The sequence below is a fragment of the Vicia villosa genome, linkage group LG3 (genome assembly GCF_029867415.1).
Source record: "Vicia villosa cultivar HV-30 ecotype Madison, WI linkage group LG3, Vvil1.0, whole genome shotgun sequence".
Taxonomy (NCBI): domain Eukaryota; kingdom Viridiplantae; phylum Streptophyta; class Magnoliopsida; order Fabales; family Fabaceae; genus Vicia; species Vicia villosa.
In genome coordinates this window covers 153,444,571-153,459,137 of record NC_081182.1, presented here as the reverse complement: position 1 = coordinate 153,459,137, position 14,567 = coordinate 153,444,571, and the positions used below count along the sequence as shown (strand labels likewise).

Here is a 14,567-nt window from a genome sequence, read left to right as displayed (position 1 = left end):
GCCTTGACATCAGGTAAAGGCCTGCATAAGGAAAGACTTCACAACAGCAGAATGCATGTCATGACACCAGTTTAGACAAGATAGAACCACAACTAGTTTTACCAAAAATTACAGCCAATCAACAACATCTACAAACTCCCCCTTTGGCAAATTTTTGGCTAAAACACTAATAGATGTAAACAGATATCAGAGCATACACAGCAGCCAACAACAGAAAAATAAATTCTGTAACAGAAAAATAAATTCTGACAGCTACTTGATTAATCACCAGAAAACCAGAAAACATCTACTTAATCAACTGTTATAGAAACCACTTGTCATTGTCAGGGAGAACCAGAGAAAACCCAAAATAAAGAAAACCACAAAACAACCATGTCCAAAAAAAACCAAAAGATCACCAAAATAACAGAACAACCATTACAACAAAACAACCACTACCACTACACTACCACTACCAAATTACTCCCCCTTTTTAGCCACAAAAGGAGCCAAAACATATTCAGCTCAGCAGAGCTAATCATCAGACCCATCACTGTCTTCATCACTAGAGCCACCAGGATTGTCATCACTTGAGCTACTAGTCCATTCAGCAGCATCACTACTCCCACTCTCAGCACGCTCAGCCTCTTCCTCAGCTTCTTCCTCAGCCTCTTTGTCTTCATCCATATTGTCACCACCCTTTTCACCAGCAAGATCATCATCTGTAGACTGCTCAAGACTGTGGATGAGATTTTCAAGTTTCAGCTTCCTGTTGTCCAACTCTTGACAAGTCTCTTTTAGCTCAGCAATAAGAAGAGCTTTGTTCACAGATTTGCTGGGTTGTGATGTCCCAGCAGATGTCTTGTCATCAGACCTCTGCAGCAGCTTGTAGTGAAAAGACAAAGCACTCTCCCTCTTACATACAAAATCTTTACTTTTCAGAATTCCAGGGTGTTGCTTGAGGATTATTCCACATATCAGAGATGGGAAAGCAATGGGAAGCTTGGTAGCAGAGGTACCAACATGCCTCATAGTTTGATCAAATATGTAGGTCCCATAGTCAAATTTTGTCTTGGTTCCCACAGCATATATGAATCTTCCTAGGCCAACAGCAATGGTGGAAATGTGATTGGTAGGCACCCAGTTAGCAGCACCAATTTTGTGCAGCAATGCATACCTGACATTAAGAGAACTAGCAGACAGTTTGCTCTTTATGGGCCACTTCTTAACCTTACCACCAGTGATTACCTTGCAAACCTCATTATCAGTCTGTCATACCCCAAAATTTGCCCTCCCATATTCCATTCACAATAATGCAAAGCTCAGGGTTCAGTCCCAAAGACCACTCACTCCAAAGTCCAGAAGGTCCACAGTCAACTGGTTTGACCTAAAAAGTCAGTCATCACCAGAGCATAGTCAAAGCTTCCCAATTTTGGTCAACATCTAGTATGTGAAGTACAACCATCATTTGAGCAAAGATTGATCATGATTCCATTAATAGAAACTCAGAGATGAACAAATACACAAAGGTTCAAATTAGGGTTTCTTAGGAGAAAGTCAACCCAACTTTGACTGGGCATAACTTTCACATGGAACATCAAAAATTCCCCACTCAAAGCCTATTTTGAAGGAAATTGGATTCTCTACAATTTTGTCTCTCACAAGCCAGGGCTAGAAGTGATTCATTTGAGAGATACAGTGCAAAAGATTACAGGTCCTTTTCAGGCATCCTTCAAAAGCAGTTTTTTCCCAAGGAGGATATGATCAAGATAAAAGCCCCAAATGAAAAATATGTTCCAAAGTGGCTTGTAGAGGACCTCTTGAGGTTTCCAAAAAGTATTAGAACTCCCTCATAGCTTAAGAATTGAGTGAGATATGATTGATCAAAGTTGGTTAATTTTGGAGGCCCAAATGTGAAATAAAGGAGGTCCAATTTGAATTTCTTGCAAGTGGGCCTATATTTTATGACCCAAACTTGATTCATAAGGGATCCAAACAACATGCCACGAATTTCACCTTTTTTATCTAAATTATACAATTTTATTTCATTTTTTAATGATTTAAAATAGTTTAATTAAGTAGAAAATCAAATATTTGGTTAAATATATGCATAGGGATTGGTTTTAATCAGCATTTAAGGCAAAATATAATACAATTTCGTGCATATTGATTGGAGAAGGAAATTAATACAAATTGGGCCAAATATAGTAGCTTAAAATGCAAGAAATAAAATCAATTTCTCAAATTAGGAAGATTGGATTTAAGTGAGGTTTTGGACAAAGATTTACCCTAATTCTACTCTCCTATAAGTATACAACACAAGCCAATGGACTAGGGGTCGAAGGGGCTGCAGAGAAGAGAACTGGCAAGAACACAAAAATTCTCCAAAAAAACTCAAGATCGGTTTCTAGGAATTAGGGGTTTTCAAAGCAATCTAAAGATCACAAAAGCTTCCCTGAAGGATTCTGAACCTGTGTGGATCATCACTCGACCCCAACACCCCCAGAATTGTCTCAGTTTTGCCAAGGTAAGTCGCTTAAAACATTGACTCGATTAGCATGTTATAGGTGCTTTCATGATGCTTTGATCATATATTCTGGCTTGTGTTGATGCACTGATTGTTTCTGGATTGATTGTGGGGAGTTTGCTTGTCTTAATTACCTTTCGCCATTGAAGGTCGAATAAGCTTTTAGGGTTTTGATTTAGGGCTTTCTGTTAGAGATAAAATTAGGCCAAACCATAGACATGGTTGGATTCGCGTGACTATAACGAGGAGTTTTCAGGGGTCGCGAAACATTTACAGACACCCACGCCCTGTTCGCTATTTTTGTGTTTGGTTTGCTACGAACGAATTAGTAGCAAAATCGTAGCTAAATGTTCAGGGATTTAGCAGGGTCTGGTGGAGATGACGATTGCGTGGCATTACGCCACTGGCTCATTCAAACGTTCGCGCGCAGTGTTTCTTTGGACTCTCTTGTTTTTTTAATTGAGTGGGCGCGTGTTTTTAACACAACATGCTCACAGACCAGTTGGCAAGTGCGCTTGGGGTTTATACCAAGGGTCCAGGGTTCGATCCCTGGCCCTTTCTATTATTTTTCTGAATTTACATTCTTGATCCCATGCGCTTCATATCATAAGACCCACCATAGTCCCTCTAGATCCAGCCATAGAATCCACCACTCATTTAGATCCAACGTCCCAGGATTCAGTCTCTATACCATATACCCTATTAACAATCACATAGAATCAAAACCCTTATAAAACTTAATTAATTTTTATTATCTATTTTGTTTTAATTAAAATATCTTTTAATATATATTAATTATATAATAATTATTTTTATAAATAAATTATTATGTGATATTTATATTAAAATGTTAATTTGTTGTTCGTGCCGATTAAATCGATTAATCGCTATGGTCAACAATGATTTTAATTAAAACGCTATTTAATTAAAATAAAATTCAAACTATATTCGATTAAATGGTTGCAATCATCTTATTGATTGTGATGATTAATCTTGCCTTGTTCTAAATTTAACTTGTTATTATTTGTAATCGTGTTAATCGATTATGAGGGGTAACAATACAAAAGTAAAATTCATAAAAATAATAAAAACACATTAATTCATTATTAGTGATAATCGAATCAATCGATTTGAATTGGTAATGGTACAAAACCCCTAATCTTTTGACTATGGTGATCAAACCCATTGATCATTGCGGTTAATTGTGCCAAATCAGGGTTGTACGCCCAAACCCTAAAATAATTCTAAAATTCATTCAAACTTCAAATTCAAAAATACAGATGTTTATCTACGATAGGCTATTCAAAGCCTTCAAACCTTCAAATCAAATTTCAAACCTTAAGGGCGTACAACCCGTCCCCCGAACTACGTTGACTCTGATTCTCCCTAAGGAGATACGTAGGCACTTGGCAACAAGGCGAGTCCCCCTCCCTAAAATCTCAATTTTCCCCCTTCTCATTTCCTTAGCTATTAACCTTAATAATTAGCCATAAACCTTTACTGTGAATATAAAACCTTAGGAAAGGGTTGAGGGTGCCTAACACCTTCCCTCGACCTGAATATAGTATCTTACCCTGATCTCTCAATTGCATAGGTTTCCTATTCGCCTTGGTAGAATAGGTGGCGACTCTAAATCTTTATTTTTAGGGCAGGTTGCTACAGCTGGCGACTCTGCTGGGGATAACTATTTCGGTGAATTACTATGCTCCTATAGGTTTTAGGTTTTGGCAGGGTTTAGGTTTGGCAACTTTTTAGGGTTTGGCTAACGCGCCTTTTTCAGGGTTTACAATTATTTTTTTTTTTTAAAAATTGTTTATTCATTTTTGTCTAAAAATATTTAATTATTTATAATATGTTTATATTTAACTGTCTATGTGAATATATTTATATTTTTGTTAACTATTATATTTCTATATACTGCTGGATATATTATGTAGTGTTAAAACCCTAAGTGTGGGAGTTAACTTTGAGACCAAAAGGGGACATGAATCGCCTTACGAGTCTCACTGATAACTCCACTCGGAGTGGGTTAGGTATTTGGAAAGGTCCGAAACGAAGCTTGACTTTGTGGAGGGCTGGACTGGATACTTAGCTGATCTCTCCGGGAACCTACCCCAAAAATTCGAACCTCATGGATAAAATGAGTTGTTCCAAAATCCGAAGAGACAAAAAGTCTCGGAGGCTACGAACGACCCCATGAGACCTTCTAGAACACCCCCTATTAAAAGGTTGGCTCCCAAGAGCCGCTATGTCGAACCTATGAACTTATGTGATTTGTGCTATATGTATATATTGTGTTGATCATTATTTTTATTATTTCTTTTTTCATTCATCATACATCATGTGCATTCTTGCATCATATTTTATTCAAAAAAAAAAAAGAAAAAAGGATATCATACATATCATGCATGGCATACACATCATTTTCATGACATTAAGAGAAGATTCCTCTTCTATCTCCAGAGCAAGGGACCATTGGGAAGGATAACCTAACATCCCGACCATATTATCCAACAAGATTTCAGCAGAAGAAATCAATGGATCAGTTGGAACAGAATCAAGCCGCCCTTCGTGAGGAAGTAGATCAACTGAAGGTCAGCGTGGAAGAGGTTAAAGGAGGTATGGCTCAGATGCTAGAATTCATGAAGGCCCTCCTAGACAAACAAGACAAAGCAAAAGAGGTTCAGTCTGGGGATACCCTGGTTCAGGATGAGATCCCTAATGACGAAAACCCGCTGCTAGGGTTTGTTTCAGGCTTTGGCCCAGCTAAGGACAAATCTCAGGCCCAATCTGTCAGGAGAGCTATCCAATTCCAAGAGAAAGGAGAAGCCTCCCAAGAAGGATTTGTCCCCACTCCACAAACAAAAGGGGCAACCCGCACAGTGCGCATTCCTGCTAGCAATGTCCCTAAGGACGATGATTACCTGGATCTACAATACGGAGTACAAGAGGTGGACAACACAGAACAAGCACCTCAGACGCAACAGTCTAATCCCGACTCCAGGGAAGACTCTAAGGGTAGTGAACAAATCAAGGCGCTAGAAGAGAGACTAAAAGTGGTAGAAGGATACGATGTCTTCGATGTGGATGCCTTCGAAATGAGTTTGGTCTCAGACTTGACTATCCCTCGCAAATTCAAGATTCCCGACTTCGAGAAATATAAAGGACTCACATGTCCGAGGAATCACTTGCGCATGTATGTGTGAAAAATGGCTGCCTACGCTCACGATCCAAAGCTAATGATACATTTCTTTCAAGAAAGCTTAAGCGGAGCGTCTATTGACTGGTACATGCAATTAGAGAAGTCTTCTGTCCGAAGCTGGAATGATCTGGCCAACACCTTCTTAAAGCATTACAAGTACAACCTGGACATGGCACCCCAACCGGATGCAATTACAAAACATGTCACAGAAGAAGGATGAATCATTCAAGGAGTATGCCCAAAGGTGGAGGGAAATGGCTTCTCAAGTCCAACCTCCCCTAATGGAAAAAGAACTGGTGGACATATTTATGAGCACCTTGCAAGGACCATACTACGACAAGATGTTCGGAAGCATATCTTCAGGGTTCTCGGACCTGGTAGTCATTGGTGAGAGAATTGAAAATGGAATCAAGAATGGGAAGATACAAGGGGCACCCTCAGGTTCCTACCCTCCAAACAAGTCATATGACGCAAAGAAGGAATCCAACACTGTGGGGGCAAGCATGGGTAATCAGACCCCAGTATCACAGCAAAGGGATCAACAAAAGCACCAGGGTGGCCAACGCACCTGGAGGTCCAAGCCAAAACGATCATTCACCCCGTTGTACATGCCATTGTCTCAAGCTTTGCAACGTCTGCTCAGTCAGAACTTGGTAACTCTGCTACCTCCATACTCAGCTCCAGCTAACCCCGCTCCCGGGTACAAGCATCATGCTAGGTGCGCTTATCATTCAGATAGTCCTGGTCATGATACAGAGGATTGTGGTCCATTGAAGCACAAGATCCAAGATTTGATTGAAGAAGGGCTCATTGAGTTCGAAGATCCTAGCAAGTCTAGCACCATAGGTGGCTAGAAGGAGGATTTCTTAGATCATTAGTTTTGTTTCCATTTGCAATTTCTTTCCGTTCGTTTAAACATTAGTCTTATGACATATGCTATGTACTTTTCAAAAAATCATTAATGCATTGCTTACGTTTGTCTTGATTCATCCCTAGTGTTCTCACTATATTTAAAACTGTGTTTTTACTTGGTCTTATTTCTTTGTGATATTCAACTCTCGTTAAAGTCGTACACCTTTTGAGGGAGAATGACGAAAACGATACCACAATTTCATACATTATGCTTTCGAACAGACCGTGTTGACGATGTACAGGCATTGTTTCAATCCCTAAAAAATGGAGATATAAGGATGTTAATCCCTCGTCAGCCCCTTTGAGCCCAAAGAAGTAGGAGTTTTCCTTCATACAAAATAAAACCCTTAATATATAACCTGGGGTAGGGTAGCTGCTCAGTTAACTTAATTATTCCAAGTTATTCCTTTGAACATAATCACCGATGGTTCCCCATCATCATTAAGTCCGGCAGTCAATGTCCTCAAAGAAAAAGAAAGCAATGCAAGGGCCTGCTAAGTCAAAACCTATTAAGGAGACTTAGGCAAAATTGGGGCATCCCGCTGACTGTAATTTTAAAACAAACAGTCCAAAAAAGTTAGGGATAACAAAGTTGAAAAAGGTTACTATGTACCTTCGACAAAAGGAAAATACTACAAAAAAGGAGAATGACTGCCTTTGCAGATAAACCTTTGGTTTTTGAACCATCACAAATGTCAATGTCACAATTCCCAAATTCTTTATGAGACTAAATGCATAGCTAACTGAGCATAGGACTGGAGAACATCACGAAGATTGGGATGGGTACAAATAAACTTTGAGCCTCTTTCTTTTGTTTCTTTAAACCGTGAACCAGGCCACGTTACAACCTTTAAAAGTCCTAACTGAAGCATGGTTAGTTCGAAAGCGTACCGTTACCAAAGGTATCCCGACTCCTTAAGGTCTACTATAACTCTTGAGTTGATATCACTTTCTTAAAAAAAAAAAAAACTTTGTTTTACTCAAAAAATGTTTTTAAACTTTCAAGACAGACATATGCATTTGCATTTCATTATAAAGTACACTTGTCTATATAGATTTAAATGTTAACATCAGGGAGAAGTTGCATGGGGCATGGTTAATGTCTAATAATCCTACTGACTGACGAAGTAGCTTTTAAGAGCTTGTCAAAAGAAGAAGCATCTCTCACACATGACTGAGATAGCTGAAGTGCACACGGGGCATAACTCGTCATTGTCCCATTTACATGGGGCAATCAAATCAAGATCCATGGAATCTCTCAAGGACGCTGAAGAGCACATGGGGCAAGCCCATTACCTGGGGGCACGTTGCAAAGGTCGCTCAGTATCAGATGATGTCAAGGCCACTCTCACATCCTTTTCAGGAACATTTATAGGGTACTTTTTCAATCTGTCCATATAGTCTTCTTTAAGACGTGTTCAAATACTTCTTACCCTTTCTAGGAACCTTTTCCAAACAGTCTTTTAAAGACCCGCCTTCTTATCCTTTCTATTTTCAAACCCTTTCAGACAGTCTTCTCTAAGATATATTCATTTCCAAGAACCTTTTCTAGGTAGTCTTCTGTAAGACGTTTCTTAACTGTTTTCAGTTAGTCTTTTAAGACATATTCAAACTTCTCTTACGCTTCCAAAAACCTTGTCAAACTTTATTTAAAGTACAGAGTCTTTTTTAAGACAGTTCACCATTATTTCTAGAGTAGTCTTCTTCAAGATGTTTTCCCTGAGTTTTGTTCGAAACCTCGCGTTCCTAAAAACAGTCTTTATCCTCTATAGGAATATTTCTGACCCTTTACACAACACATCCCTTCGAGCTTTGTTTAAAGCTCAGTCTTATTTAAGACAAGTTCACATTTCTTTCCAAGGACCTCTTCAGGTAATCTTATAAAAGACATCATCTCATTCATGAGTACTCAGCAAATCACTATCCGTCAGGCTCGACCGAAACGCATGACTCAGCATCTGCTTCATATTCAAACCAACACTTAGCATCAAGGAGACCTCTAAATTGGTCTAATCAAAGACGATCATTCCTGATAAAAAAAACCCTTGGATGGGGAAACCACGTTCAGAGGGTTTTCCTAGAACAGGGGCATACAATCCAGAATCCTATTGACTGGGGGGCATATCTTTCAAGAATTCAAACACTGGGGCAATGCATATCAGGCAAGACATGGTGAAATTCGAGTTCCCTCGAAAGGTCCCTCCTTCAGATTAAGGGGCACGTCTCTCAAAATTTCCAATATTCGGGAAGTCACATTGGCATCATACAAAAAGCATTATTGCATATTTGATCCTCTCACGCCTGTACCATTCACATCCCGCAGTGTGGGATAGGCATACATGCATAATTCTCATTGAGAATCTCATTACATGACACATGCATCATGACATTGCATAAAACTAACGCTACCTTTTCAGGTCACTTCACTTCAAAAAAGATGTTATCATCAAATTACCACGCAAACATGATCGTATCAACGATTCAATCTTAACAGATCCAATTCCAATACTTCCTTCCGAGTCTTTCTTCAAAGACAATCCAGAAGCAATCTAAGAATTTCTTACCTCTCCAGGTAGTCTTGTCCAAGACGATTATCCTAATCTTTCCAAGCAGTCTTGTTTAAGACATATCCTAACCTTTCTAGGTAGTTTTGTTTAAAATATTTCATAGCCTTTATAGGAACCTTTCTAGGTAGTTTTGTTTAAAACGTCCCACGAACTTTATAGGAACCTCTCTAGGTAGTTTTGTTTAAAACTCATCATGCCCTGTATAGGAACCTTCCTAGGCAGTTTTGTTTAAAATATCTCGCATCCTCTATAGGAACCTTTCTAGGTAGTTTTGTTTAAAACGCTTCACATCCCCTATAGGAACCTTTCGAGGTAGTTTTTTTTAAAACGTTTCATATCCTTTATAGGAATCTTTTTAGATAGTTTTGTTTAAAACGTTCCATATCATCTATAGGAATCTTTTTAGATAGTTTTGTTTAAAACGCTTCATGGCCTTTGTAGGAACCTTTCTAGGAAGTTTTGTTTAAAACATATCGTTCTCTTTATAGGAACCTTTCTAAGACGTATTACATCCATTCCAAAAAAAAAAAACCTTTTCAGGTAGCCTTCTTCGAAACATTCTTGTTTTAAGTACCTTTGGAGGTAGTCTTATTCGAGACATTCCTGTTCTAAGTACCTTTTCAGGTAATCTTTTTCAAAAACAATTTGGCATCCTTTTCAGTCTTCTTTAAAATCTTCTACGAACCTTTCTGGGTGGTCTTCTCTAAGACATTCATTGTCCTCACCAAGAACCTCTTTAGGTAGTCTTTGCAAAACATTTCCAGCCTCTTCAGGTAGTCTTCTTCAAGACAAATTTCCGTATCCATGCCAGAAACCTCTTCGGGTAGTCTTATGTAAGACATTACTTTATATCTCTTCAGATACAATCAAATGGGTGGCATCTATAAGCCCATCTCCCACAGATCTCCTTTCCTATGCAAGCAAATTTCAGGGCATTTTAGTGTCCAATCGTCTTCCACCTCTTCAGGTTCAAGAAGATTGAACAGGGGCAGCTGTCATACCCCAAAATTTGCCCTCCCATATTCCATTCACAATAATGCAAAGCTCAGGGTTCAGTCCCAAAGACCACTCACTCCAAAGTCCAGAAGGTCCACAGTCAACTGGTTTGACCTAAAAAGTCAGTCATCACTAGAGCATAGTCAAAGCTTCCCAATTTTGGTCAACATCTAGTATGTGAAGTACAACCATCATTTGAGCAAAGATTGATCATGATTTCATTAATAGAAACTCAGAGATGAACAAATACACAAAGGTTCAAATTAGGGTTTCTTAGGAGAAAGTCAACCCAACTTTGACTGGGCATAACTTTCACATGGAACATCAAAAATTCCCCATTCAAAGCCTATTTTGAAGGAAATTGGATTCTCTACAATTTTGTCTCTCACAAGCCAGGGCTAGAAGTGATTCATTTGAGTGATACAGTGCAAAAGATTACAGGTCCTTTTCAGGCATCCTTCAAAAGCAGTTTTTTCCCAAGGAGGATATGATCAAGATAAAAGCCCCAAATGAAAAATATGTTCCAAAGTGGCTTGTAGAGGACCTCTTGAGGTTTCCAAAAAGTATTAGAACTCCCTCATAGCTTAAGAATTGAGTGAGATATGATTGATCAAAGTTGGTTAATTTTGGAGGCCCAAATGTGAAATAAAGGAGGTCCAATTTGAATTTCTTGCAAGTGGGCCTATATTTTATGACCCAAACTTGATTCATAAGGGATCCAAACAACATGCCACGAATTTCACCTTTTTTATCTAAATTATACAACTTTATTTCATTTTTTAATGATTTAAAATAGTTTAATTAAGTAGAAAAATCAAATATTTGGTTAAATATATGCATAGGGATTGGTTTTAATCAGCATTTAAGGCAAAATATAATACAATTTCGTGCATATTGGTTGGAGAAGGAAATTAATACAAATTGGGCCAAATATAGTAGCTTAAAATGCAAGAAATAAAATCAATTTCTCAAATTAGGAAGATTGGATTTAAGTGAGGTTTTGGACAAAGATTTACCCTAATTCTACTCTCCTATAAGTATACAACACAAGCCAATGGACTAGGGGTCGAAGGGGCTGCAGAGAAGAGAACTGGCAAGAACACAAAAATTCTCCAAAAAAACTCAAGATCGGTTTCTAGGAATTAGGGGTTTTCAAAGCAATCTAAAGATCACAAAAGCTTCCCTGAAGGATTCTGAACCTGTGTGGATCATCACTCGACCCCAACACCCCCAGAATTGTCTCAGTTTTGCCAAGGTAAGTCGCTTAAAACATTGACTCGATTAGCACGTTATAGGTGCTTTCATGATGCTTTGATCATATATTCTGGCTTGTGTTGATGCACTGATTGTTTCTGGATTGATTGTGGGGAGTTTGCTTACCTTAATTACCTTTCGCCATTGAAGGTCGAATAAGCTTTTAGGGTTTTGATTTAGGGCTTTCTGTTAGAGATAAAATTAGGCCAAACCATAGACATGGTTGGATTCGCGTGACTATAACGAGGAGTTTTCAGGGGTCGCGAAACATTTACAGACACCCACGCCCTGTTCGCTATTTTTGTGTTTGGTTTGCTACGAACGAATTAGTAGCAAAATCGTAGCTAAATGTTCAGGGATTTAGCAGGGTCTGGTGGAGATGACGATTGCGTGGCATTACGCCACTGGCTCATTCAAACGTTCGCGCGCAGTGTTTCTTTGGACTCTCTTGTTTTTTTAATTGAGTGGGCGCGTGTTTTTAACACAACATGCTCACAGACCAGTTGGCAAGTGCGCTTGGGGTTTATACCAAGGGTCCAGGGTTCGATCCCTAGCCCTTTCTATTATTTTTCTGAATTTACATTCTTGATCCCATGCGCTTCATATCATAAGACCCACCATAGTCCCTCTAGATCCAGCCATAGAATCCACCACTCATTTAGATCCAACGTCCCAGGATTCAGTCTCTATACCATATACCCTATTAACAATCACATAGAATCAAAACCCTTATAAAACTTAATTAATTTTTATTATCTATTTTGTTTTAATTAAAATATCTTTTAATATATATTAATTATATAATAATTATTTTTATAAATAAATTATTATGTGATATTTATATTAAAATGTTAATTTGTTGTTCGTGCCGATTAAATCGATTAATCGCTATGGTCAACAATGATTTTAATTAAAACGCTATTTAATTAAAATAAAATTCAAACTATATTCGATTAAATGGTTGCAATCATCTTATTGATTGTGATGATTAATCTTGCCTTGTTCTAAATTTAACTTGTTATTATTTGTAATCGTGTTAATCGATTATGAGGGGTAACAATACAAAAGTAAAATTCATAAAAATAATAAAAACACATTAATTCATTATTAGTGATAATCGAATCAATCGATTTGAATTGGTAATGGTACAAAACCCCTAATCTTTTGACTATGGTGATCAAACCCATTGATCATTGCGGTTAATTGTGCCAAATCAGGGTTGTACGCCCAAACCCTAAAATAATTCTAAAATTCATTCAAACTTCAAATTCAAAAATACAGATGTTTATCTACGATAGGCTATTCAAAGCCTTCAAACCTTCAAATCAAATTTCAAACCTTAAGGGCGTACAACCCGTCCCCCGAACTACGTTGACTCTGATTCTCCCTAAGGAGATACGTAGGCACTTGGCAACAAGGCGAGTCCCCCTCCCTAAAATCTCAATTTTCCCCCTTCTCATTTCCTTAGCTATTAACCTTAATAATTAGCCATAAACCTTTACTGTGAATATAAAACCTTAGGAAAGGGTTGAGGGTGCCTAACACCTTCCCTCGACCTGAATATAGTATCTTACCCTGATCTCTCAATTGCATAGGTTTCCTATTCGCCTTGGTAGAATAGGTGGCGACTCTAAATCTTTATTTTTAGGGCAGGTTGCTACACAGTCACTTCAAGCTCAGGTTGAGCCTCAGCATCTCTACCTAGATATAGGTTGATAACAGCAGGGGAAAAATCTATGCACTTTCTTCTAACATACACCTTATGAAAATCATCAGTTGTTCCATCACCACAATCTTGAGACAAATTCACAATAAATTCCTTCACCAGCATTTCATAACACTTTGAAAAATGAGTAACAGTTTTAATCAAACCTGCAGCCTTGATGAGCTTCATGACCTCTTGACATTCCAGAGCATCATTTGCTAATTCTCTTTCCAGAGCCAGCCTTCTTTGATAGACAAACTTCCACTGGATAGCATTTGAAGCATAGTGCAAGTAAATGTTATCCAAAGGAACATCACGAATCTTTGTGGAGGACTTTGTGACAGCAATCTTCTTCTTGGATGGGATGTCAGGGACATCACTTAAGACATCATCTTCTGGGACAGAAACACTCCTTTCCTTCCTCTTCTTCACAGTAGCCTTGCTCCCTGTGGTTGAAGGTTCAGCAAGGACCTTCTTGACCTTCTTTATAGTGGCCTTCTTTTGAGGAGTAACCTGAGGTTTGGAGAAATCTTGATCACAAGCCTGTTTTCCCTTACGAGTCTTGACTCTATGAGAGATGCTAGAGATGAGTTCATCATCAGCAATGTCAATGGAATCATCCAGATCATCCAGATTCACAACATCATGCACAGTAGGACCTTCATTAGGGGTTTCTTTAGAAGCAGCAACAGGAACCTCTTCAGCTTTCTCAGGCTCAAGAACTTCAGCATCTTTAGTACCAGATGTTTCAACATTAATAGCTTCAGATGTCTCAACTTCTTTGGCACCTGGGTTCTTCTCATCAGTGTTATCAACCGATGTCTCAACATCACCCTGATCTTTGCTAGCATCATCTTGACCATCTTGATCATCTTTGCTGTTCTCAGAGGCAGACATCTGGGCTAGAGGAACAGATATCCCATCAACCTTGGGCCCTTCCTTCAAGATTCTTGTGACAATACCTGCGATCGCATTGTGAACATAAGCAGAACCCTCTCTACCTTGAACAGAAAAGGTTTCAGGAACAGATCCCCCAGTTGATTTTCTTGCATGCATCTTTCTTGGTGGATTACGAACAGTATCGATAGCAGGAACAGAGTTCAATGGCACAACATCCAGCACAACATCTTGATCACTCACAACATTTGGTGCCCTAGAACCTGATGCTGTTTCAGAGGTAGGAGAAGATTTCTTTGAGGGAGAACTCTGAGACATGGTGAGAGAAAGTGGAAAGCTGGGTAAGGGATTGTGAATGCAGCAACACAGAGAGATAGCGTGAGTGTGGAGGAGAGGTTTTGGAGGAATGGAAACTGTTTGGGTAACTTGTAAAAGGGGGGGAAAATACACTTTAATGTGTAATGATATCAAAGATTTGGAGAGAGAAATATTGCTGGCCCCACACCCAATTAATTGCTATAATCCTTC

General features: G+C 38.7%; 1 protein-coding gene across 1 annotated transcript; it reads right to left on the bottom strand.

The window, feature by feature from the left end:
- Positions 1-513: 513 nt before the first annotated feature.
- On the bottom strand, positions 514-14,198 carry LOC131659187 (uncharacterized). Its single transcript, XM_058928411.1, has 3 exons — positions 13,455-14,198; positions 13,107-13,256; positions 514-1,248 (listed from the first exon to the last, which is right to left on the bottom strand). Exons 1-3 carry the CDS (start codon positions 14,196-14,198, stop codon positions 514-516), a joined length of 1,629 nt encoding a protein of 542 aa, XP_058784394.1.
- Between the last annotated feature and the right edge of the window lie 369 nt (positions 14,199-14,567).

Excerpts from the sequence above, each read along its gene's own strand:
- LOC131659187 (XM_058928411.1), bottom strand. The coding sequence starts at position 14,198 with ATGCATGCAAGAAAATCAACTGGGGGATCTGTTCCTGAAACCTTTTCT. Across the intron at positions 13,257-13,454 it reads CCTCCACAAAGATTCGTGAT|GAATTTATTGTGAATTTGTC; the intron begins GTTCCTTTGGAT and ends ATGCTGGTGAAG. Across the intron at positions 1,249-13,106 it reads AGGCTCAACCTGAGCTTGAA|ACTGATAATGAGGTTTGCAA; the intron begins GTGACTGTGTAG and ends GGGGTATGACAG.